Raw genomic sequence first — 25,397 nt, 5'->3', positions numbered from 1 at the left:
CATCTGCTCAGGGCTGGAGAGGAGCTTACAGTCAGAGGGGGAGAGGATTCAGTGGCCGTGGACCATGTAGGTACCAACAACATAGGCAGGATGAGGAAGGGGACTCTGCATAGTCAGTATGAGGAGTTAAGCACCAAATTAAGAAGCGGAACCTCAAAGGTAATAATTTCTGGATTATTACATGAGCCATATGCAAATTGGCACTGGAGAAATGAGTGCATGCATGGCTCAAAGGCTGGTGTGAGAGAAATGAGTTCCGGTTTATGGGGCACTGGCATTGGTATTGGGAAAGTGGGATTTGTACCATTGGGACAGCCTGCTGCTGAACTGTGCTGGGGCTGGTGTCCTCGCAAGCCGCATAATTAAGGAAGTAGAGAGGGTTTTCAACTGAATAGAGGATCAGAGGTCAAATTTGGGAAGATGTGGTAAACCAAAGAGTAGAGACAAGGCAAGAGAGAAAGGTATTGATATGAGAAATGATAAACAGACCATGACAAGAAGGAACAAAGAGTACAAATCTAAGGGCAAATCAGCAGATAGGGCTAGACACCACAAAAATAAAAAAAGGACAAAACTAAAGGCTCTGTATCTAAACACATGAAGCATTCGAAACAAAACAGATGAACTGATAGCACAAATAGAAATAAATAAGTACGATCTGATAGACATTACAGAAACATGGCTACAGGATGACATATTGAAGGGTACGTGACATTTAGGAAGGACAGGAAGTTAGGAAAAGGTGGCGGGGTGACTCTGTTAATTAATGATGGTATTAGCACATTAGAGAGGGATGACCTAAGTTCAGGAAACCAGGATTAGAAGCGATTTGGGTTGAGATGAGAAATGATAAAGGCAAGAAGTCACTTGTGGGAGTGGTGTATAGACCCCCTAATTGTAACTACACAGTAGAACAGAGTGTAAAAGAAGATGTAATGTGAGCTTGTCAGAAAGGTACCGCAATAGTCATGGGGGATTTTAATCTACATACGGACTGGAAAATTCAGATGGGCAAAGGTAGCGTAGATGAGGAGTTCATAGAATGTTTTTGGGATAGTTTCTTTTAACTGCACATTCTGGAGCCAACAAGAGAGCAGGCTATACTAGACCTGGCATTGAGCAACAAGATAGGACTAATTGATAAGTGCATACTGAAGGCACCCCTAGGTAGCCGCGATCATAATATGATTGAATTTTACATTCATTTTGAGGGAGAAATGTGTGCGTCCAAGACTAGTATTTTGAACTTAAATAAGGGCAATTATGAGGGCATGAAAGTAGAGCTAGCTAAAGTGAACTGACAAATGAGGTTAAGGGATAGGACAATAGAGGTTCAGTGGCAGATATTTAAAGGGATATTTCAGAATACACAGAATAGATACATTCTAATGAGCAAGAAAAATTCCAAGGGGAGGGCTCACCATCTGTGGCTCACTAAAAAGTTAAAGACAGTATGAAACTTAAAGAAAAAGCATATAATTATGCAATGGCTGGTGGCAGGTCAGAAGGCATAAATGTAATCCTGAGTTGTAGCTTCATTAGTTTGGCACGCTTTTTAGGTATGCCTGGTGCTGCTCCTGGCATGTTCTTTTACACTATTCAACAAACCAGGCTTGGTCCCCTGGCTTGATGGTAATAGTAGAGTGAAGCATATGCCAGGCCATGAGATTACAGATTCTGGTGAAACTTATCAGATTCTCTATGATGGACTTTTGGGCTGTCCTAATTATGACAAGGACATGACAAGTCCATGGTTTGGGTGCTTCTGGTCATTAGATTAAACAAAATACAGAATACTGTTAGGTGTAAAGAAAACGTATAGAATCTGACCATGTTGCATTGCAAAGGCCTAAAAGGCTTTGTGAACTCAAGTTAAGAGCTCAAGGCTATTTTTTTCATTATAGATAAGCAAAGCCACTAGTAAAAACGTTTTTAAGGCAATGGAATGTTTAGCAAATAGCAGAAAAGTCATAAAAATGGGATTGAAACTGGTCTGCTGGTTATATTTTGCTTTGATTCCAAATTAGAACTTTGGAGAAGCTTCACATTCATAAAAACATGGAGCCGTGATATCTGAAACATGAAGATGATAAATTGACATGATTGAATATGTTTTAAAAAATGCTAATTCAGCTGGCCTAATTGGTGCCAAGTGCTTTGAAAACTGCAAGACAGAAGCCAGAATTTTGCCCTTGACGGGCAGGTGGGCCTGACCGACTCGGCAGCAGGCGGGCAGCCGATTGCCGCCGCCGAAACGGGCCGTGCCACCATTTTGCACGGGCAGGCCAATGAAGGCCCGCCCAGCGGGTTAGCGACTCCCATGTAGAGCGGGAAAATCGTTGCAGGGGCATACGTGTTCAGACTGCTGGTTCCAATGGGGAACCAGCAGTCTGTATAAAGAGTGGCCAGGCAGCCTCGTTGAGGCAGTGCACCATGGCCACTCACAGAGAGAGACAGGCTGCTCTTAGAGCACAGGAGCAGGAGCAGGAGGAGGAGGAGGGCTGGCTGCAGGATAGGCCAGCGGGGGGCCACTGTGCCCCTTGCTTCTCAGATGCATGCCTTGCTGTCCTCCTCAAAGAGGTGCCCAGCCATCAGGATACTTTGTATCCAGAGGATGGGAGGAGGAGGGCCCCCCACGTCACCAGGCAGGCATGGCAGGAGGTGGGGGAGGCAATAAGCACCCATGACGATGTGCGGTACACAGGCATACAGTGCCGCAAGCGATTCAATGATTTGCTGTGCTCTGGAAGGGTGAGTACCATGTCAGCCTTGGCCATTTGACCCAGCAGGTAGCCTTAGCCTTTGAGTCCCCCACACCCACCCCACGTCTTACTGTCGTTACTGCATTGGGCATTTGGCGCACGCTAGGTGGGCAAACAGATAGTGACCATGCTTACATCAGCCTTAGCGGTTGAGGAGAAGATAGGTTCTCCCCGCAGCATATGTTGGTGTTTGTCGCATTTGAGTGGTCTAGGGGCAACCTGCAGAGGAGGCAGCTAGACACACACTCAAAACTCCAACACATGTCATATTGATGGTGATGAGATGGTGGAAGGGGAGCCTCAAGATGTCGTGGCCAAGAGCTATCTGCTGGCCTCGGTGCCGCACCTAGTTGCGCCTCTTTGCCATGGGCGTTAACACCCACGTGTTATTCAAAGTGATGAACGCCGAATGTGGCCAAGGTGGCCGTTGGGGGAGGGGGCTGGGACCAGCCGTACTATCTTCTGGGGACTGATCACCAGTAGTGTGGACAGGAGCCGCTGGAGGACTCAGATGGGCCTGTGTGGTTGGGGTGTGGCATGCCCATGCAGAGAACATGAGCGACCCAATAAATCCTCTTCTCTGTTCTGCAGGCAAAAACCGAGCACAATCTCAGCAAGTGCCAGAGGACTGGTGGTGGGCACGCCATGCTCCAGCACCTCACCACCTACGAGGAGCAGGCCATGGAGCTGGGGAGGAGGCAGGCGGCCAGGGCGGCAGGTGGCGGCGAGGCTGGAGTGTAGCGGCTAGGTATTTGAGGTCCACAGTCCGATCCACTCTGTCTCCCCACCATCCAAACTACTGATGGTTGCTGCAATCGTTAATGCTGCAACACTGCTCATTCACAGACTGAGACACTCAGACATGTGGGCCATGCACAAAGGTCCCTCGGCCCCTTGAGGATGTGCGTCTCCAGCACCTTCCAAAGTCGCCTTATCCCATTTGTGAACACTATCCCCATGGCCTAACATGCCATGGCATCGCTGCTGCACAGCCAAAGACGTTTTGCATCTAAGGAGGGTTGGTACCTCCACCACCCTATCAGGCAGTGCGTCCAACATAACTCTGTCCAAAAGGTCCTCAGCACCTCACCGGTCAGCCTCATGGCACTCAACTTAAATAAATGCCACCACGTTACTCTTCCCTGACCCAGGGGGAAATGTTGCCTTCTGCCCACCCATTCTATGCCCCTCATAACGGTATGAAGGTTAATAATGTGACCTGTCAATCTCCTGTGCTCCACGACAAATGTCGCAAGTGTATGCAATGTTTCCTCATTAGCGCAACTCTCCAGGCCAGGTACCTCTGCACTCTCCCCACTCCAATGCCACATAACATTCCATGTGGCATTCCTTAGGCCATCTGACCAGCCTGTCTGTATGCGCGTCTAATATTTGGGCCTCCTCTTGACTCTTTTCCACCCCACCAATGTTCGTCTCCTTAGGGTCTTGGAGGGTGAACGACTTATGAGGCTGGGCGGGGGGGAAAGGGATGAGAGGTGTTACTGACTGAACGCTAACTAATGCACTGTCCTTGTTGTTAATTTCAGCATCACCACCGCATGGCCGCAGCCAACAAGATTGGAGAACCCTCTCCACACCTAAGGGCCAAGATGTGCAACTTGCGGCACATCATTTCAGCCAGCCAGGCACCAGCGCAGCCACAAACACTTCGGTGGGGAATGTAACGTCGGCTAGTGTCCCAGGTCACAGTGGAGAGGGCACTTCACAATCGCTGGAGGAGATGGCGGGGCAGATAATGCCAATGGCGCCAGCAGCCGGAGGGCTCAGGGGACCAAGCACATGCTGAGTCCGGCACTGATGATGTGCCTCTCGAGATGTCACCAATGCAGCAGCTGCAGGACAAGCGGCAGGATTCGCGGGAGCATCTGGCAGGGTTGCATGAGGGTGTGCTTCAGTTGGTCTCTGCGGTGGAGAAGTCCAGGCAGAGTGTAAGTGAAGGCATGAACCTCAGGACAGAGCTTCACGCTTCCTCCACTGAGAGATTGGCGACTCTCATAGAGAGGGGCTTCAATCGGATTGAGACTCTTCTGATTGGGTTATGCTTTGACCTGCAAACCCTCACAGCAGTAATGGCCATGGGTGGTCATTCCCAATGTGGGAGATGTTCTGGGCACCAAGTGTCAGCGTCGGTGCCCATGCATCTGCAGTGAACAAGGAGGTCCAATGTGACCTCACATCAGCGCAGCAGCTGCCTGTCATCGCTGCGAGCTCCTCTCAGGGCGCTCCGGATGAGGGCAGCAGCTCCTCCGCCCCTCTGCCAGTGACCGTTGCATCCGTTGAGGCTGCGACAACTGGGGAGGTGCCAGTTCTGGAACTGGTCACTCCCTCCCAGGCGGGGCCATCACAGGCTCCACGGGCCAGAGGACGCCCGCCAAGGTCATCGAGGCCAACAGGGCAGCAGAGTCAGCAGGCTGTCTCACAAGCCACTCCGAGCGATGGGGTGGCACCTAGATGTAGCACCCGCAAACGAAAGCATGAGGCATGTTAGGCACTCCACGGGTCTGTCACTGGTGATTTTGTGTTGGCCTTAGAATAGGGAACAAATAGTTATGCTTGTAAGAGAGATGTTTCTCTTTGATGTTGGGCGGAATAAAATCCAGTTTTCTGACCACGGCTGAGGGTGTTTCCTTTGTGCTGCAATTGTATGTTTCACAGACATCTCATGAGTGTTTGAGTGGACATTGATGTCTCTGCACTAAGCCCTTAGTTGCAGCTGATGAGGTGGAAGATGTAGCACCTAAGTGCCACGTGTGGAAGCGCCAGGCAATGCTGGTCCTGCTGATCGATATGTGTGGAGCTAGCTGAAGGTTCGCTGGATTAAATTGTCCCGGGTGTCCCTGCCTCCTTGGTGTAGTAGCGGGTCGGCGTGCTGCCCCTCATCATCGCCCTGTGCTTCCTCATTCTCTGAGCCACTGCTGGATACATCATGTGCAGCCTCATCCACTGCGTCAAGGTCTTCATCGTCAACTGCATCCCCCCTTTCCAGCGCAAGATTATGCAGAGCGCAGCATGCTACCACTATCAGAGAGACGCGATCTGGGGGTACTGGAGTGCGCCCCGTGAGCGGAACAGGGAACGGAAGCACATCTTGAGAAGACCAATGGCTCTCTCCACCACAGCCCTTGTGGTGTCCTAGCTCCTATTGTAGCACTCCTCAGCTTCTGTTCTTGGACAGCGGAGTGGTGTCATGAGCCACCTTCGGAGGGGATAGCCCTTGTCACCCAGCACCAACCATCCAGCCGAGCCGGTGCACTGAAGAGCCCCGGCACCTGGGAGTGTCTGAGGATGTAGGCGTCATGGGAGCTGCCTGGGTACCTTGCACAAACTTGCAGAATCTGCATCCTGTGATCACACACTATCTGCACGTTCATGGAGTAGAAGCCCTTCCTGTTGACGAAGGCACCGGGCTCACCTGTTGGCGCCTTGATGGCCACATGTGTGCAGTCTATTGCACCCTGGACGCGGGGGAAGCCAGCAATGGCCGCGAAGCCTCTGGCTCGCAGTGCCTGACTTGCCTGGTCGTAGCGGAAGTGGATGAAAGTCAATGCCCATCTGAACAGAGCGTCTGTAACCTGCTTGACACAAGCGTGGACAGCTGATTGGGAGACACCGCAAAGATCACCCACTGAGCCCTGGAAGGAGCCAGGGGCATAGAAGTGGAGGGCAACTGTGAGCTTCAGAGCCATTGGCATGGGGTGTCCACCCACACAGTTAGGGGAGATCCCAGGGCCAATCATCTGGCAGATATAGTTGACTGTCTCCTTTGAGAGATGGAGCCTCCTTCGGCACTGCACCTCAGTCATATTGAGGTAGCTGCTTTGCCGCCTGTATACCCTGGCAATAGGATAGTGGCGCCTTCTGTGGCCCCTTCCACCTTGGACAATCTGTTGGCCCTGCGCCCCTTGTGCCTGCACCTGGCCTCCCAAAGGTGGCTCCCCTGGAGGCTGGTTATCCACTCCTGGCCTCCTCCTTATTCTATCCCTCCCTTCCTCCTCAGAGGAGCTGCCTCCACTGGAGAGGTCAGAACCCATACCCAGGCTAAATGGAGGCCTCTGGAAAACTGCAGGCCCGATAAAGATTACTGTCTGCAGACTGGTGAGCTGAAGCTTCAAAGTACACAAAAAGCTCTTGGATATCGATATGAACTGCTAACAATCACACAGACAAGTTTAAAACACTTTTTGCATTAAATACTTCAGGAAAAACATGAATAACCCCTCTGAGTCCACATATCCTGCCATTGCATGAATTTTGATAAAAAATCACTTACCCTCCTGCCCGTTGGGCCCGTGCACCAAGCCGAAGTTCGCATGGGCCCCTCAAAATCCTCACTGATTGGCAAGTTAAGGGCCTTAACGAGAACTTTAATTAATGGCGGGCGCGCGTCCCGCTGCATAGCGCACCTGCTGACCTAAATATCGCGATGCCGCGTGCTGAGGTCAGGACGCTCGCACGACATTTTAAGCGCTGATGTGCAGGCTCTGACATGATTTATTTATATGCTTTGTCAGATTAACTTTGTCCTTCATTCTCCAAGTAACAGTTTCTAAGAAGTCAGTAATTTAAGGGACTTGGATTGTTCAATTGTTTTGTGGTTTTGAAGTGGGTCTGTGTGCACGTGTGTGCATGAGTAATAGAGAGAGAGAGAGAGTCCATGAGAAAGAGAGTGCGCGCGAGAGATTAGGAAAAGAAACTGCAGTCATATTTATTGATAAATATCTGAAATATAGTTGCAGCATTTATGAGGAATGGGGTTGCTAAAGGAGGTTTAAACAGATACTCTTAATGAAGGCAGTCTCTTATACCGAAGTTTGAACAAAGAATTAGATATCTCTTTGTACAATTGTAGTTCAAGGCGGATTCTGACAGGACAGCAATGAAACATCCTGCCCATCTTAGAAAGAAACATATAAGAATCATTGCAAAGAGTAATTCGGTCCAATCAGCAAGGTGGTGACTGCTCACTGGGTGATCATATGTATGATTCCTTGTAACATATTTGCAGCTGACGGGCAAATTGTTAACAGGTATATTGTTAACATGTGTATTTTAAGACGTGTATTGTATTGCTCAAACCTAGTAAAGACACTAATGTTTAATTTGAGCTTTCAGTGTTGTCTCCTTATTTCTCGTAGCTCTCATGTCCGAACAGTAGAGTAACATGTCGGGGTAGAGGGTTACATCTTACAATTTGTCCAAATATTTTAATTTGCAGTCAAACACAACAGGGCCCTTGTGCTTCATGGGTATTCTATTTCTCACAATCATCAGGCAGATCTTTAAAGGCTTCAAACAAGTACACATTAACCCAAGCCACAAAGATTACTTCACATCCACAAGGGTAATGGAAGTTAAATGCCCCAAAGAATGATAACAATATCTTCTGGGAGGTCTTCTATAATTGTGTCTGTCAGAGCTGTAGCTTAGTGATATTTCCCATCAACTCTTGAATGGAACACTTGAACATGAAATGCTCAAAACTCTGGCTGCCTGGGAGTTGACAGAGGAATCTGCTGGATGATTGCCAGTTGCAAGGAGGCTTGGGAATAAAAAGAGGATTTGACATGCCTTGAACTCTTATAACAAATGGGAAAGGAAAAATTAAAGAAATCACAGGTATTACTTGCGACAAATAAGAAACATTTTTGTCTAGAATGTATCATCCATTCTTTGTTGCCATTGCCTTAGTGGGGCTGTTGGCATCGCCTTGCTTCTTCTCTAGTTTTCTTCAAGCCTCTCTTAGTCCATATCTCAATCCTATTCATCCATCTGATTTTTCTTTTTCCTCTTCTTTTTTATTTTCCTCAGTTTCTCCTTCAACTGTTGGTTATCTTTGTCTCTCTAACTGTACGTAGCTGCTCTTCTGATTCCTTAACTTATATTTTGATCTAACACTCATTCGTCTGTCTGTCCATCAAGCTGATTATGAGCATTCTCTGCTTTACCCATATTTCAAAAGCTGTTATCCTCCTCTCATCCTCTTCCTTCAGAGTTCAACTGTCACATATAAAGTTTTTGGCTTATTCCTTTTTTGTCTTGGTGCACAAGGGTTAAAACAAAGAGAACTTAATAGTAAGTACCGTAGGCTGTGGATACACACCTCCAGAATAGTCTGCTTTCAGTATCAAGATGGCAGTCAGCCTTTCCTCTAATTCTTTTTTGTTGCTCACGGCCTATTCATTTAAGTGCGTGTCCCTTTTACATTTTCTTGTGGAGCTGCGCACATGACACAGCTTAAAGAGGCCAACATTTGTGCTCTGCTTAAGTGGGAATGGTGCAGCTACACAGCTTAGAGGTAACAATGATGATAACCAACAACAACTTATATTTATATAGCACCTTTAAAGCAATAAAATGCCCCAGGACTTCACAGGGGCATTATAAAACAAAATAAGACACCGAATCATGCAAGGAGATGTTGAGTCACATGACCAAAAGCTTGGTCAAAGAGGTAGGCTTCAAGGATCAAGGATTCAGGTGTTTCTCACGTGTCGGTGCAGACTTGATGGGCCAAAGGGCCTCTTCTGCACTGTGATTCTGTGATATTCTTAAAGGAGAAAGTTGATGCAGGGAGGTGTAGGAAGGTGTTCCAGAGCTTAGGATCTAGTCAAATAAAGGTCAGATGTGGTTGCCAAAGATCACATAGCTACCCTTCAACTTGCAAATGCTACAGCTGCAAGACATCATCTGCCCTGCCACATTTATTTTGTTTTAATTTGACTAATTAGGTTTCAAGTTTCTAATATATATTTCAATATATATCCATTGCTATATTATGACTTCAACTAGTTATGCTATATATCACCCCAGTAATGATTTAAATTACTATCAGGTCCAGCTCTCCTCTGACAAAACCAATCATCCTGGAATGCACTAACAACCTTATTTGTAAAATGCTCTCTACTGCCCCCTCCACCCTCACTAATAAGTGGGAGGTGCACATGGACTTGTCGGTTATTAAGGCTGGGACTATCTAACCAACTGCCTCAAGCATTTCCCTCTGTCCATTAAGCCCACTGGCCCAAACATACCGTCGGAGTCCACCTCTCCCCTAGCCCTGAGGTCGCATTTTTCACTCCTATTTTCTTATATACCGACTCTGAGCTCAGCTTGTCCATGAAATCCACTCCTGCTCCTTCAATCCCATTGTCTTCAATATTGGAGGTCGGTATACAGTGGGTGCCAGACTGGGGGTCGGTATACAGTGGGTGCTGGACTGGAGGTCGGTATACGGTGGGTGCCGGACTGGAAGTCGGTATATGGTGGGTGCCGGACTCGAGGTCGGTTTACGGTGGGTGCCGGACTGGAGGACAGTATAAGATGGGTGTCGGGCTGGAGGATGGTATATAGTAGGTGTCGGACTGGAGGACGGTATATAGTGGGGTTCCCAAGGAGTCTGTATGAGAATAACTGCTTTTCCTGACCTATATTAAATTACCGAGACTCGGGTGTGCAGGGCACAATTTCAAAATTTGCAGATAACACAAAGCTTGGATGCACCATGAACTGAGAGGCGGATAGTGGATAAACTTCAAGAGGTCATAGACAGGCTGGTGGAATAGATGGAAAAGTGCCAGATGAAACATAATGCAGAAAAATGTTAAGTGATATATTTTGGGAGGAGGAACGAGGAAAGGCAATATAAAATAAAGAATACAATTCTAAAAGGGATGCAAGAGCAGATGGGTTTAGGGGCATTTGTGCACAAATCGATGAACGTAGCAGGGCATCTTGAGAAAGCTGTTAATCAGGCATATGGGTTGCTGCGCTTTATAACTAGGGGCATAGAGTACAAAAGCAAGGAAGTTATGGTCAACCTGTACACAACAGTGGTTTAGCCTCAACTGGAGTATTGTGCCCAATTTTGGGCATCACATTTTGGGAAGGGCATGAAGATATTAGAGAGGGTGCAAAAAAAGATTTATGACAATGATTCCAGGGAGGAGAGACTTCAGTTACGTGGTTAGATTGGGGAAGCTGGGACTGTTCTTCTTAAAGAGAGGTTGAGAAGAGATTTGAAAGAGATGTTCAAAATTACAGAGCAGATGGAAACAAACTGCCCATTGGTGAAAAGTTCAAGGTTCAGAGGACTCCCATTTAAGGTGAATGGCGAAAGACCCAGAGGAGACATGAGGAAAAAGCTTTTTATGCAGAGTGGTGAGGATCCGAAATGCATTGCCTGAAATCTGGTGGAGGCAGATTTAATCGTGGCTTTCAAAAGAGAATTAGATAAATACCTGAAGAAAAAACCATTGCTGGGCTACAGGGAAAAGGCAAGGGTGTGGGAATAGCCGAGTTGCTCTTGCAAAGAGCTGGATAGGGATAGCATAGGATTATGATCAGGGTAAATAGTGAGAAACTGTTCCCACTCAAGAGAGCATCAAGAAGTAGAGGGCACAGATTCAAAATAATTGGCAAAAGGAGTGAATGTGATGCAAGGAAAAAATTTTTTACCCAGGAGGGTGGTTGGAGTCTGGAACAAACTTCCTGAAAAGGGTGGAGGAGGCAGATTCAGTTGAGGTATTCAAAAGACAATTGGATTGCTACCTGAAAAGAGAGAATGTGTAGGGTTACAGGGATAAGACAGGGGAGTGGGATGAGGTAGAATGCTCCTTCAGAGAGCCAGTGCAGACTCGATGGGCTGAATGGCCTCCTTCTGCACTGTAAAGGTTCTGTGGGGAGGATTTTGAGGTCGTCGGGTGGATGCGGTGGGCGGGCCCAGGAGCAGCCAGGAAATGGTCCACCGCCCGCGATCGGCCCCCGAACACGATTTCACGCTGGTGGGCGAATTCAGGCCTGCCCAGCATGAAACGTGGCTCTGCACTGGCCAGAAAGGGCCGAATGGTGGCGGGGGCCTGTTGGCTGCAAAGTCCGATGGCAACCCGGTGGCTGGTTTAAAAGTGGCCCAGGCAGCCCCTGAAAGGCTGCCATGGAAGGACGTCTCCTGTGCATTCCCAGTAGAGTCCAGTGCGGCTGGACATGGCAGGTCAGGTGGGCATTCGGACCCCCACTTTTCCGATGAGTGTCTCGCCACCCTCCTGGAGGAGTTGGCTGGCAGGAGGGACACCTTTGTCCCCAGAGATGGGAGGAGGAGGCCACCGGACCTCACAAAGAGAGCATGGGAGGAGGTGGCAGCAATAGTGAGCAGCCATGACGTGGTGCAGCGCACATAGGTGCAGTGCCAAAAGAGGTTCAATGACCTGCTGCCCTCAGGAAGGGTGAGTACCGTGTTAGCATAGGTCAGTGTGTAGAAGTGTTAAGGCTGGCCGTACCCCCGTGGACCTCATGGGTGCTAGAGTCTGAGTGCCAACTGTCAATGACGCCGGAGTTGGCCAAAGGGGTGAGCCCTAGCTGCTTGGACTGAGTGCCTTGCAGCTCGAGGGCCACAACTCGGATGTGCCCTGCAAGGTGCACCTCAGCTGGAGTTGGCCAGGCTGCAATGGCGCTGCTGGTAGAGAGTGGACTAATCAATGCTCCTCTGTTCTTTCAGGGGAAGACAAGCCATAACCAAGCAGAGAGGGCACATACAGGCGAGGGCCGCTTAACCTCCTGCTGCTCAGCAGGGTCGAGCAAGACGCCCTGGAGGTTGCGAGCCAGCACGCTCCAAGCGCAACCGGGCATGGAGAGGTGGGGGTGCCAGATGAAGGTAAGAGTGCAGTGCAAAGAGGTGAGACTTTCGGCTTGTGTAAAAATTCCAGTGTAGTCCCTTCATTGATGTGAGCCTTGAACCTGGAGTCCCCATTGATCATTGAAAGACAATAGCACCATAATGCAGATCACCTTTGTATGCCTGGCATGCACAGTGACAATATGATGACTTTAACTAATGACATGTCTTTGTTCTCTCTTTTAGGTTCGCCACTGGCATTCACTCTGCAGACCCCGAAGGGCTACCCCTGACACCGGAGGACCAAGCTTCAGTTGCACCTGCGTCACACCCGCTCTCTGAAGCAGGCACCAGTGCAGATACCAGCGCCTCGGTGGGCATTAGATTGGTGGCTAATATCTCAGTGCACATTGGTGAGGGCACTTCACACTCACTTGAGGTGCAGGCGGGGGCAGAGGCAGAAAATGCCCAGGGCGCCAGCAGTCAGAGGACTGCTGGGGCCAGGGTGATGCTCAGTCAAAGGCTGACGATGAGCCCCTGTCGTCCATTAGGCGGCAAGTGCTGGATATCCAGCGAGATGTGCGTGAGGATCTGGCGGAGATCCATGAGGGTATGCATGCCATGGTCTCTGTTATGGAGGAGTCCATGCAGAGCATGAGAACTGCGTTGACCCTCATGGCCGAGCGGACTGCCTCCTCCATTGAGAGAGTGGCGACTCTCATGGAGAGGCAGCTCCAGGAACAGGATCAGGGGTTCTGGGGGCTGCGCTTGGACCTGCAAGCCCTCACACAGGCACTGACCTCATGTGGCCAGTGCCAGGATGGGAGATGGATGAGGCACCCAGTATCCCAGCAGGGAGGTCCAGAGCGACCTCAAGTTAGCACACGAGCTGCTTGTCGTCTCTGCGGGCTCCTCTCAGGGAGCTCTGGATGACGGCACTAGCTCCTGTGCCCCTCTGCCCAGTGACCATGGCATCTGATGAGGCTGCGATGACTAGGGAGATGCCAGCATTGGCACTGGCCGCTCCCTCCCAGGTGGGGCCAGCACAGGCCCCATTGGCCAGAGGGCAACTGCCAAGGTCATCAAGGCCAACAAGACAGCAAAGTCAGCAGGCTGCCTCCAATGCCGGTGCCAGCGAGGGGGGTGGGGGGAGGCACTAAGACGTAGCACTCGCAAAAGTAAGTTAAAGGCACCATGAGCTCAAGAGGGACTGTTCACAGGTGATTTTATGTTCATATATGTTTACTTTACCTGTACTGGTCTGGGAATGAAAGCCAGAGAAGATCATGTAAATTGTTTGGAATTGTCAAAATTAGATCAATTTTGTTTTTGTTGTTGTGGCCTGAGTATTCTTCACCTTTTTATTTTATTGGTGCAGGGTACGCCAATATGTAATGCTGGACGGAAGTGACTCTGAACTTTATTGCACAGGCACCGAGTGTTCTTTGGGTTCAAATGAAAGGTCCTTTCAGGCATCCAGGATGAAGGTGACAGCCCTGGTATGCGGTTGAAGCTGATCTTTGGTAGCCTAGCTGAAGGAGCGTTGGATCAAGCCCTTGTGTCCCTGCCTCCCTGGAGGTTACCAAAATCTGCCTCCATGCCCTCAGTGTTCTCCTCACCGTACTCCTCTTCTGACTCACTACTGGATTCATCATCTGTGGCCTGTGCAGCTGTATCAAGAGCCTCTCCCTCCAGCGGGAGCCCCTTGCCAGTGCCAGATTGTGGAGAGCACAGCATGCAACCATGATCAGTGACACCCGTTCTGGGGGGTATTCTAGTGCTCCCTCTGAATGGTCCAGGCATCAGAAGCGCATCTTGAGAAGACCTATTGCCCTCTCTACCACTGCCCTTGTAGAAGCATGTCTCATATTGTAATGCTTCTCTGCCTCTGTCCTTGGGTGGCAGAGAGGCGTCATGAGCCACCTCTACAACAGATAGTCCTCATCACCCAGCAGCCATCCGTCCAGTCGGGCTGGATCACTAAAGAGCTTCGGCACCTGGCAGCGTCTCAGGATGTAAAAGTCACAGGTGTTGTCAGCTACCTTGCACAGACTTGCAGAATCTGCGTCCTATGGTCACACACTATCTGCATGTTCATCAAGTGGAATCCCTTCCTGTTGACGAAGGCACCCGGCTGACCCGCTGGTGCCTTGGTGGCCACATGTGTATAGTCAATTGCACCCTGGGCACGGGGGATCCCAGCAATCGCTGTGAAGCCTCTGGCTCGCTCAGCTTGACTGGCCTCGTCCGTACGATAAAGAGTAAAGGTCAGTACCAGCCTGAACAGAGCTTCTGTCACCAGCTTGACACAACTTTGGATAGCTGATTGGGAGACTCCACAAAGATCCCCCTTTGACCTCCTGGAAAGAGCCGGAGGCATAGAAGTTGAGGGCCACTGTGACCTTCAGAGCCACTGGCATGGGGTGTCCACCCACACAGTCGGAGTTGATCTCAGGCGCAATTGTCTGACAAATGGAGGTCACAGTCTCCCTTGAGAGGCAGAGCCTCCTTCGGCATTACACCTCGGAAGCATTGAGGTAGCTGCATCGCCGCCTGTAAACCCTGGCAGCAAGATAGTGATGCCTTCTGCGGCCCCTTTCACCTTGGACTTCCTGCCGGCCTTACGCCCCTTGTGCCTGTGCCTCTCCTCCCACCAGTTGTTCCCCTGGAGGCTGCATTGGAACACCTGGCCTCTTCTCTCTTCTGCCCCTCTCTTCCTCCTCAGAGGAGATGCCGCCAGCGGAGACCACAATCCTCATTACCAGGACGACGGATCCACATGGTCTGAATTCTCTGGGGTCCTTGGAGACACCAAGGAGACCTGGAATGAAGCCTGGAAATGCTAAGAATGAAGCCCCGAACAGAGATGAAGCTGCCAGGTACCAATAAGTCACCAGCAACAAACTATGCACCAAACTCGTCACTACTCACACTGGAAATGCTGCTAACCTTTTTTTATCCCGAACGTGGATGAGGTTTTTGAAAATGTCGCTTGCCACCTGGCCGTTTTGCCTGTGTGACGAGCATGGGCAACACAATTGGATTGTTAATGGCCTCTTAATTAATGGCAGACACAGCTCCGGCACCCGCTCGCCGAGGGAAATATCACACGAGTGCACGATGACATCAGGGCGTTCATCTGACGTCATCGCGCGCTATTTTACGTCTGATCGGGTCGGGCGTGTGCCCACCCGCCCGCCTACGGAGGATAAAATTCAGTCCAGTGATTCTTGAAGAAGCAATATAGACTTAATGGCACATTTTTAAAGGATGACAGAGGACCTAGGAGTTCATGTGCATAGACCTTTGAATCTTTGAATGTGGCAAGAAGAACTCGCAAATCATATGGATCCTGGCTTCATAAATAGAAATATTGAATACAAATGCAGGAAGGTTATGCTGAACCTTTATAAAGCTCTGGTTAGGCCACAACTAGAAAATTGCACCCAGTTCTGGTCATCATATTTTAGGAAGGAAGTGAGGAGGTCCTTGAGAGGGTGTAAAGGAGATTTATCAGAATGGTTCCAGGCATATGGGATTTTAGCTACAAGGTTTGGTTGGAGAAGTTGGGATTCTTCTCTACTGGGAAGAGGAGATTTGATAGAGATGAACAAGTTTATGACAGGGTTAATCCCATTAGTTGATGGTACAAAGATGAAGAGTCACAAATTTAAGTTTTGGGTAAAAGATGCGGGGTGGGGGGGGTTCGGAAGAATTTTTTTAATGCAGTGAGTGACAATGACCTGGAAATCGCTTCATGGGCAGTGGAAATGGAGGCAAATGATCAAATGATTTCAAAAAGGAAATTGGATGGACATTTGAGGAAAGTAAGTTTGCAGGGCTATGGGGATATATTGGAGGGATGGGACTGACAGGATTGCTCTACAGAGAGCTGACGTGGACTTGAAAGGCCTCCATCTGTGCCACTGACTTTTAACTTTTGTGCGGTCAAAAGTAAATCCCTATGCACAGGGAACACTATTTAAAACCCAAATGCTAAGATACTCAAGAAATTCCATCCTAGAGGTTTACACATTCTTTTTAAAAAATAAAATGCTGAGAAGCAATTACTTTCCAACTTATAACATTCCACCTCTCATTACTCACTCCAAAAGATGAAAAGTTTTCATGTTATTTTGCAAAAAGTATTGGGAAATTCTACCCACTTGACAATTGCTCCTCACAGAGATCAGAGGTGGCATTAGAGTAAACCTATGTACAGAGGCGACTAACAGCAATTCAATGGAAGGCACCAAGTCTCAGGGTTTGGAAGAGGTAAATTTTACAGGATATGGTCAGGCCAAAATTATAGTTATAGAAGATAAGCTTGCTCAGAAATGAACAATTTCAGCAGATGCAGAATTCAGAAGTAGTGGACACATGAAACTACAATTTTTGACACCCATCAGCAACAAAGTAAAAATGAATTGCTTTAATGTAAGTCAATACCATTCTTCTTTAAAGTTCAATACATTTGGCAAGGCTCCAATCTGATGGGACTAATGCTTAACCTCTATTAAAATATACATCCTGTTATAAGCATCACCACCACAATAAACTACTTAAGTTTTTGCCAGCTTGATTTTTTTTATATAAATAGGACTGCAATTTAAAATCCAAAACTTACAGGAGTGTTAAGTCGTATGTCCAGACCATCACCGAGTTTATTGATGATAGCAGAATAACCTGATGTGAAAAGTGTATGGTCACCTGCAAACTGGGCAAAAAATTCATTGTGGTCCCAGGAGCGAGCAGATACCTGCAACAAAAGTCAAATGTTAATCACAAACAGGAGAAAAATATATATTTGTACGTCTGACTTGTTCTTTCACAATGAAACAATTGTATTAAGAGGCAAAGATATGCCTGTATGAGGGAAAGTAGCAATAACGCAGCTATGTAATCAAACTGCAACAAGATAACAAACAAGTTAGAATAATAGACTGAGAAAAAAGTATAAAGGGCAAGGAGGGTGAGTAATTCCCAAAATGTGTACAAGTGAGCTTTATTAATCATTTCTAGCCCAACAAGGAAGGAAGCACTGTTGTATCTAGCTCTGGGGAATAAGTTAGGTAAGTGCAGCATGTTTCAGTGAAGGAACATCAGGGTAAAAGTGATCATTTTATAAATAGGTTTGAAGTAGTTACAGAAAGGGACCAAGAAAAATTAATTGTGAAAATAAAGAACTGGAAGACAGCAAATCTGAGTGATTTGAGAAGGGATCAGGCGTAGGTGTATGGCAAACAAAAATTGGTCAAGAAAACATTAAATGATTAATGGCAGGCCTTCAAGACCAAGATAGTTCGGCTACAAACCAAGCATTCTCCCATAAGGAGGTAAGATAGGGCATCCAAAGCTCGCTGAATTACAAAGGAAATAAAGACTTAAAATAAAACAGAGAAAGGACATTTATGACAAATGCCAGGTATAGAATACAAGAGAAAACCAGACAAAATACAGAGAATCAAAGGGAAATTGTAAAAGGATATAAAATGATTGCAATGGAGTAGGAGAAAAGACAAAGAGGGTAACACAAAAATCTTTGACACAAAAATTAAAAGGATAGACAAAGAAAAAAATCTCAAAGGTACAAGGCATGACTAAAGTACTGAGTGGGTGCTTTTCACCTGTTTCACTAAAGATAATAATTTATTATTGCAATTGAGGCGTGGTAGAGATATTGTCTCGGACAAAGAGAGATAGAAAGCAGCTGCTAATTGGGTTGTAATCACTCAGTTATCAAGTCACCTGACCCAGGTGGGATACATCCTCCATCTTCACCCCTCTTCTTAAATTTTTTTAAAATTTATTTTTATATTTTACTTTTTATCCTTATATTTTTATCCCTTTTTAAATCCCTTCTTTTAATCCTTTTTCCCCAACCATTGTCCCCCTTCCCCATCAACACGGCCATCTGCCACTTGTTTAATCTGTTCTTTCACAAAGGGCTGACTCTTGTTCTGCCATTTATCACATTCTGCTTTCTCACCTTTATGCCACTTTAGTCTTCACCACTACCATTAACACTCCCTTTGTCGTGCCCATGACATCTTTGTCAATCTCTCCTCAACCCCCACCTACTGTTGACCTTCTATTCTACTTTACCTGCTCCAGCCCCCTCCAACAGCATAAATTCCATCTCATTTCTACCTCTCTTTAGCTCTGAAGAAGTCATATGGACTCGAAACCATAGAACCATAGAACACTACAGCACAGAAAACAGGCCATTCGGCCCTTCTAGTCTGTGCCGAAATATAATTCCGCTAGTCCCATTGACCTGCCCCTAGTCTCTCCACAGATTCTGTCAGACCTGCCGAGTTTTTCCAGCATTTTCTGTTTTATTCAGATTACCAGCATCCACAGTATTTTGCTTTTTCTGGGATACATCCTAGGTTGCTGAGGGAAACAAAGGTGGACATAGCAGAATCTCTGACCACAATCTTTCAATCCTCCTTGAAAATGGGAGTGGTGCCAGAGAACTGGAGGATTGAAAATGTTACACCACTATTCAAAAAAATATGATGAGATAAATCTGGTACTACAGGCCAGTCAGTTTAAAGTAAGTGAAAAGAAAACTGCTAGAAATCATTGTCAAGGATAAAATTCATTTTCACTTAGAGAAGCGTAATGGGCAGCCAGCCTGATCAAATTTTCTTTTAACAAATCAAGTGTCATGTAACAAACTTATTCAAAAAAAGAAGCACAATATTAAAGTGACTCTGGTAACTTGGGTACATAATTAGCTAAGGGGTAGTAGACAGAGTAGTGGTGAATCAATGTTTTTTGGATGTTTTGAGCATTGATCTTAGGGAGTTGGGTTTCAGGAATACAATTTTGAAGTTTGTGAATGATACAAAACTTGGCCGCTTAGTAGTGAGGAGGATAGTCACAGACTTCTGGAGGGCATAGATTACTGAAGTGGTAAATGTAATTTAACGGATAAAGTTGAGATACACTGATGGATAAATGGTCAACTATGTGGTAATGCACTTGGGAGGAATGACATGAAGAAGAAATTAGCCTAAATTGTACTATTTTAAGTAGGGGAAGGGTTGCAAGATCAGAGGAAACTGGAGTTGCATATTCAAAAACCTTTGAAGATGGCAAGGCAAGTTGATACGGTTGTTAGCAAAGTGTACACAATATTTGACTTTGTAAGTAGGGGCGCTAAATTTAAAAAGAACTAGGAAGTCCTGCTAAACATTCACAAATCATTGGTTAGGCCTCAGCTGGTGTACTGCAGTATTGTGTACAATTCTAAATTTCAAGATTTTAGAGAGGGTACAGAAGTTTGCTAGGATGATACCAGGAATGAGTGACTTAAATTTTGTTGAGATTGGAGAAACTTGAAAAGAGACCTGATAGAAGTGTTCAAAAGTAATGAGGAGTTTGGAGAGGGCAAATAGGAAGAAACTGTTTTTTTCTGGAAAGAGGGCCAGTAACTAGAGGTCATAGATTTAACATAATTGACAAAAGAACCAGAGGAAAAATGAGAAGAAATTAATTCACATCGTTAAGATCCAGAATGTCTGTTCATTTGTGAAAAAACGTCCTTCCAATCTATGAACTTATTATGGATAACTGCATGGATACCATGCGTTGACAGAAACCTGGCTGAGGGGTAATGACACCTTCCCCCTAACCTAAGCCTCTCCAGCCTGCTATATCTTTCACCACTCGCCTCACCCAGACTGTCATGGTGGTGGTGTGGCTTTTTTAATCAAATCTCACCAGTCTGTCCACTTACTCCTCTGGCATTTTTGCCTCCTTTGAGTATCTCACCTCCACTCCTCTCATTTAAAATACTGGTTCTCTACCACCTGCCCAAGTACTATGTCAATTTTCTCAATAAGCTATCTTCACTGGTTTCCTCTCCCAGCTTCTGGTCAACCTAGGTGATTTCAAGCTCCATCTAAATTCAACATGCTCTCCATCTCCTCTGAATTCACTGTCCTTTTGTGCCTTAATCTCACAGTGCATGTAAAATCGCCAACTCATATTCATGGCACCTGCTAGAACTTGCCATCTCACATGGCCTTGCTACTCCCATATAATTAATCGCAGATAAGGCCTCTCTAATCAATTCCTTGTATCAATCTCCACCTCTAAACCCCACTTCCTTCTCTAGCTGCCCCTGGAAAAAACTCTGCCTACTTCAGTTCAGTTGCATTCTCAAATACCCTACTGTTGTGCCTTTGGCCTTCCATTTGTCATGACATTTCTGCAGCTACTGATCTGCAACCAAACCCTCACCTCCATCTTTGATGCTCTAATCTCCATTAAAACACTTACTCATTCTCACCCTGGCCGTCCCTCTGGAACAGCCCTCACCTCCGCTCCTTCAAGTCCAAGCGACGCAGCCTAGAATGAATATGGCAGACAGCTGGTTTGGTCATTCATGACCAGGCCTGGCTAGACCACAATTCACTATTGGATCCTGCTCATCCGCGGAAATGGTTCACTATTCCAGAATTACCCTGGAATACAAAGGCAACCCCCTAGCTTCTTTTCTCTTCTTCAAGCCACCTTCTTAAATCCCTCTCCCATATCTCCTCCACTCTCAGCTCCAAGTGCATGGAGCTCAGGGATTTCTTTGTCACCAACACTGAGACCATTTGGTCAGGTGTCACTGAAATTTCCTCTCCTCTTTCCATGCTGCAAGATTTTGTATGATTCTATTATTCTAAGTTGGCCTTTTGCAACTATCTTCCTGCATCTCATTTTAAGTTAAAATATATATTGTACTGGCTATTTCTAACATGATTCAATGTTGGTAATAATGAGGGAGAAAAAGCAGTAAAATTAGGAAAAAGACTATTTCTACACAGTAAAAAGAAACAGGATATAGGATGTTTCATTATTGTTATGCCACCTGGAGCCACCTTTTACTTCATACATAGGTCTGTCTGAAAACAAATAATGGATATGAGTTTCATAGTTTGGGGTTTGGGACAGATAGAAAGAATAATCTTGCACGTACTCATGTTGGGAGATTGGTGCTGTGCTGGGAAAGCAAGATAACTCATGAGGAATTTGTAGATCTATCAAATATTTTAAAAATAGAACCCAAGATAAATGGTGGTAGAAAGGAGAAAAAATACTCAAACAGCAAGCAAGTAAGAAGTCCATTAAAAAAGGAGGATAATGATCAGGACCAATTTCAATTACTGACAACTGAAATGGAATTGAGGGAGCTAAATTGATGGAACTGGTTCAGGATTACATTCTGATTGAGCATCAGGAAGAGAAACAAGAAACAAGAATTGTTAATCCAGCATGCAGCATTCAACCACAGATGATAAAGGATTTGGAGGCTGGAATTGGGTGAGGGCCCAGAATTAGTTGATTTGAACTGAAAACTAGCGATATGAAAAAGAAAGACTTGTATTTATATTATGAGTTTTGCAACCTCAGGACATCTCAAATCACCCTAAAGCCAATGACCTTATTTGATGATGCTCAATTAATTCTGTTTAACTGTCCCTTCCTATCCTATACTGCTCATCTTTGGCCACATCGCCAAACTGTTGCCTTGACTTTTCTCTTTGGATTTCCAAATCTCCCATCACCCAAAACCTTCCCCCTCCACTGTTGGCAGACCAACTCCCATCCCCAGTTAGTTTAAAGCCCTGACAACAGACCTAGTTCGAACAAGCTTTATCACAAGGTAGAAAGAGCAACAAATCAATAGTACTACTTTCATATGGAAGGAAATGGGATGTCAAGTTTGGCTATACGTATAATGATAGCCAAAGGTGCCACAGGGAGAAATGAGGCACCTCCTGCAATAGATCTTAGTGGACAGATCGATGTGACGTGTTCCATGAGCTCAGACGCATGGCCACATTCGCACTTTGGGTTGTCCTTCATCTTCCACTTGAGGACAATATGGCCTCACCGCCCATGTCCTATGCAGATTTGGTTGAGCACTGCCAACTGTCTTTGAGGGACATTGAAGCTAGAGGCCTCAGCTTTTGGGTCAGTGGTTTTTTTTTTTATGCTGCACGTGTGCCATGATTCCATCCATCTGGAATTGTCAGTGGGTTGTCATCAAACTGCTCAATTTTCTTTAAGTCCTTTCAGTGATTACATCATCTTAGTTATTCCAGTTCTAGTTCCTCAAGCTGCTTATTTGCAACTGTTAGTTGCAGGTGACGCTGTTCTCACCAGCTCTATTTACCCAACAGTGAAAATCAGACCTCTTGCTCAATGCAAGAGTCTGCTGCCTCTGCTCCGGCCCACTACCTTTTTTGACTTGGCCAGTGAATCAGTACCTTCACCCTACTCCAGGCCTGCCTCCAGCTAACCTTTGCCCCCTCACCATTCCGTACTTCCCCAAGAAATGTGATGATCTAGGAACTGGCTTCAACATATGAACATACGAATTCAGAGCAGGAGGAGGCCACATGGCCCCTCAACCCTGCTCCGCCATTCAATAAGATCATGGCTGATCTGATTATAACCTCAACCTCACATTCCTGCCAACCCCTGATAACCTTTCACCCCCTTCTTAATCAAGAATCTATCTAGTTCTGCCTTAAAAATATTCAAAGGCTCTGCTTCAACTGCCTTTAGAGCAAGAGAGTTCCAAAGACTCGCAACCCTCAGAAAAATTTCTCCTCATCTCTGTCTTAAATGAGCAGCCCCTTATTTTTAAACAGTGACCCCTAGTTCTAAATTCTCCCACAAGAGGAAACATCCTCCCCACATCCACCCGGTCAAGACCCTTTTAAGATCTTAAAAGGCTTCAAGCAAGTCGCCTCTTACTCTTCTAAATTATAGTGGATAGAAGCCTAACCTGTTTAGCCTTTCCTCATAAGACAACCCGCCCATTCCTGGTATTAATCTAATAAACCTTCTCTGAATTGCTTCTAACATATTTACATCTTTCTTTAAATAAGGAGTCCAGTACCATACACAATACACCAGATGTGGTCTCACCAATGCCGTATACAACTGAAGCATAACCTCCCAACTTTTGTAATCAATCCCCCTCACAATAAATGATAACATTCCATTAGCTTTCATAATTACCTGCTGTAACTGCATTCTCACCTTTTGTGATTTATGCACCAGGACACCCAAATCCCTCTGATCTCAGAGCTCTACAATCTCTCACCACTTAGATAATAAGCTATTTTTTATTCTTCCTGCCAAAATTAAATTTGCCCACATTATATTCCATTTGCCAGATCTTTGCCCACTCATTTAACCTACCTATGTCACTTTGCAGCTTCCTTATGTCCTCTTCACAATTTATTTTTCTACCTATCTTTGTGTCATCAGCAAATTTATCCACTATTCCTTCAGTCCCTTCATCCAAATCATATATATAAATTGTAAAAGGTTGAGGCTCCAGCACTGATCCCTGTGGCACACCACTCATCACCTCCTGTCAACCAGAAAAAGACCAATTTATGCCAATTCTCTGCCTCCTGTTAGCTAGCCAATCTTCTATGTTGGGATGATGGAATAGGTTACCCCCTACACTATGAGCTTTTATGTTCTGCAATAACCTTTGATGTGGCACTTCCTCAAATGCCATCCGGAAATCTAAGCACAGTGCAGCCACCGGTTCTCCTTTATCCACAGCACATGTGACTCCTTCAAAGAGCTCCAATAAATTGATTAAACATGATTTTCCTTTCACAAAACCATGTTGACTCTTCCTGATTGCCTTAAATTTTTTCTAAATGTCCTACAATAACACCTTTAATAAAGCTTCTAACATTTTCCCTATGACAGACATTAGGCTAACTGGCCTATGGTTTCCTGCTTTCTGTCTCCCTCCCTTTTTGAATAAAGGAGTTACATTAGCTATTTTCCAATCTAATGGAACCTTCCCCAAGCCTAGGGAACTTCAGAAAATTAAAACCAGTGCATCAACTATTTTTCTCATTTCTATTTTTCCTCAGTTTTGATGAGGAGTCATATGGACTCGAAACGTTAACTGTATTCCTCTCTGCAGATGCTGTCAGACCTGCTGAGTTTTCCAGCTATTTCTATTTTTATTTCACCAGCTACTTCTTTCAAGACCTTTGGATGAAGTCCATCCAGACATGGGGATTTGTCAGCCCACAGCCCCAACAATTTGCTCAATACCACTTCCCTGATGATTGTAATTTTCCCCGAGTTCCTCCTTTCCATTTCAAGTTCTAAAAAAGAGATACTGCACTTTTACTATTAAAGTCAGCTTAAGAACTTTTAAAAACAAACTTAAAAGATAATTCCTGGGTCATAGCTGGTAACTTGCAGCTTTCTGTTCTGCCCATGCTGGCAGGTCTTCACTGTTTGAACCATGCATCATGTTTATATTGTAATTTTTGAAATAAAGTCGAAAGACAATGCATTAAATACTTAAAACAACAAAGACAACACCCTGACCAGTGCTGGCTAACTGATATTTCAAAAGTTCTGGGATGCAGGGTAGGATTGCAGGTGGCTTACAGGCTCCATTTTGCTCCAATCTCCCCTCTCGAAAATACTGTCAAATTTCAGCCTTGCTTAACACCAACAAATCCCAGGCATCCCATTATAGTTTTTATACACCCACCATGCTTTGTGCTCCTTCCTGACCACTCTCAAATGATCACAGATGCCAGCATGCTCCTCCCAGCTGCCCCACATTCAATGTTATCAGATTCCATCATCCGAACCACTGCTGCCAAAGTATACACTTCTCATTGCTCCAACTTCTTCCAGAAAAATCCTTTTGCTCTCAGGTCCAAGCACCCCTTCCTACTATTTCTATATCTCAAACTATTGGTCACTGGAAATACTACGGCCATAATAACTGCAGCATGTTGGTTGAGCTGTGTATCAATTTTCACACTGTCTAATTAACATCAACTAATTTTTCTAGCCTTCAAAGGAGATATGAAGTTAAGCTTCAGCTGAAGAATACATGAATTTTCGTAGTGCATAGTACCTTAATAATGTTGTCTATTTCCAACATTTACTGCTTTTACTAAAACCAATGTTGTCCATTATTGATCATTTTCTTTATA

General features: G+C 45.9%; 1 protein-coding gene across 6 annotated transcripts in view; it reads right to left on the bottom strand.

Moving 5' to 3' along the window:
* Positions 1-25,397, bottom strand: part of kdm1b (lysine demethylase 1B) — a 192,162-nt gene that overhangs the window by 43,945 nt on the left and 122,820 nt on the right. For 5 of the 6 annotated variants that reach the window (XM_078539274.1, XM_078539277.1, XM_078539275.1 and 2 more), the window contains one exon: positions 17,018-17,149. The exons of the other annotated variant lie outside the window; for it this stretch is intronic. In XM_078539274.1, coding sequence (XP_078395400.1) covers positions 17,018-17,149 — 132 coding nt within the window. The remainder of the gene's footprint in view (positions 1-17,017; positions 17,150-25,397) is intronic. 6 annotated transcript variants of the gene reach the window in all.

Source organism: Cetorhinus maximus, chromosome 3, assembly GCF_964194155.1.
Source record: "Cetorhinus maximus chromosome 3, sCetMax3.hap1.1, whole genome shotgun sequence".
In the NCBI taxonomy this organism is placed as follows: Eukaryota; Metazoa; Chordata; class Chondrichthyes; order Lamniformes; family Cetorhinidae; genus Cetorhinus; species Cetorhinus maximus.
This window is presented reverse-complemented; position numbering and strand designations above follow the sequence as displayed.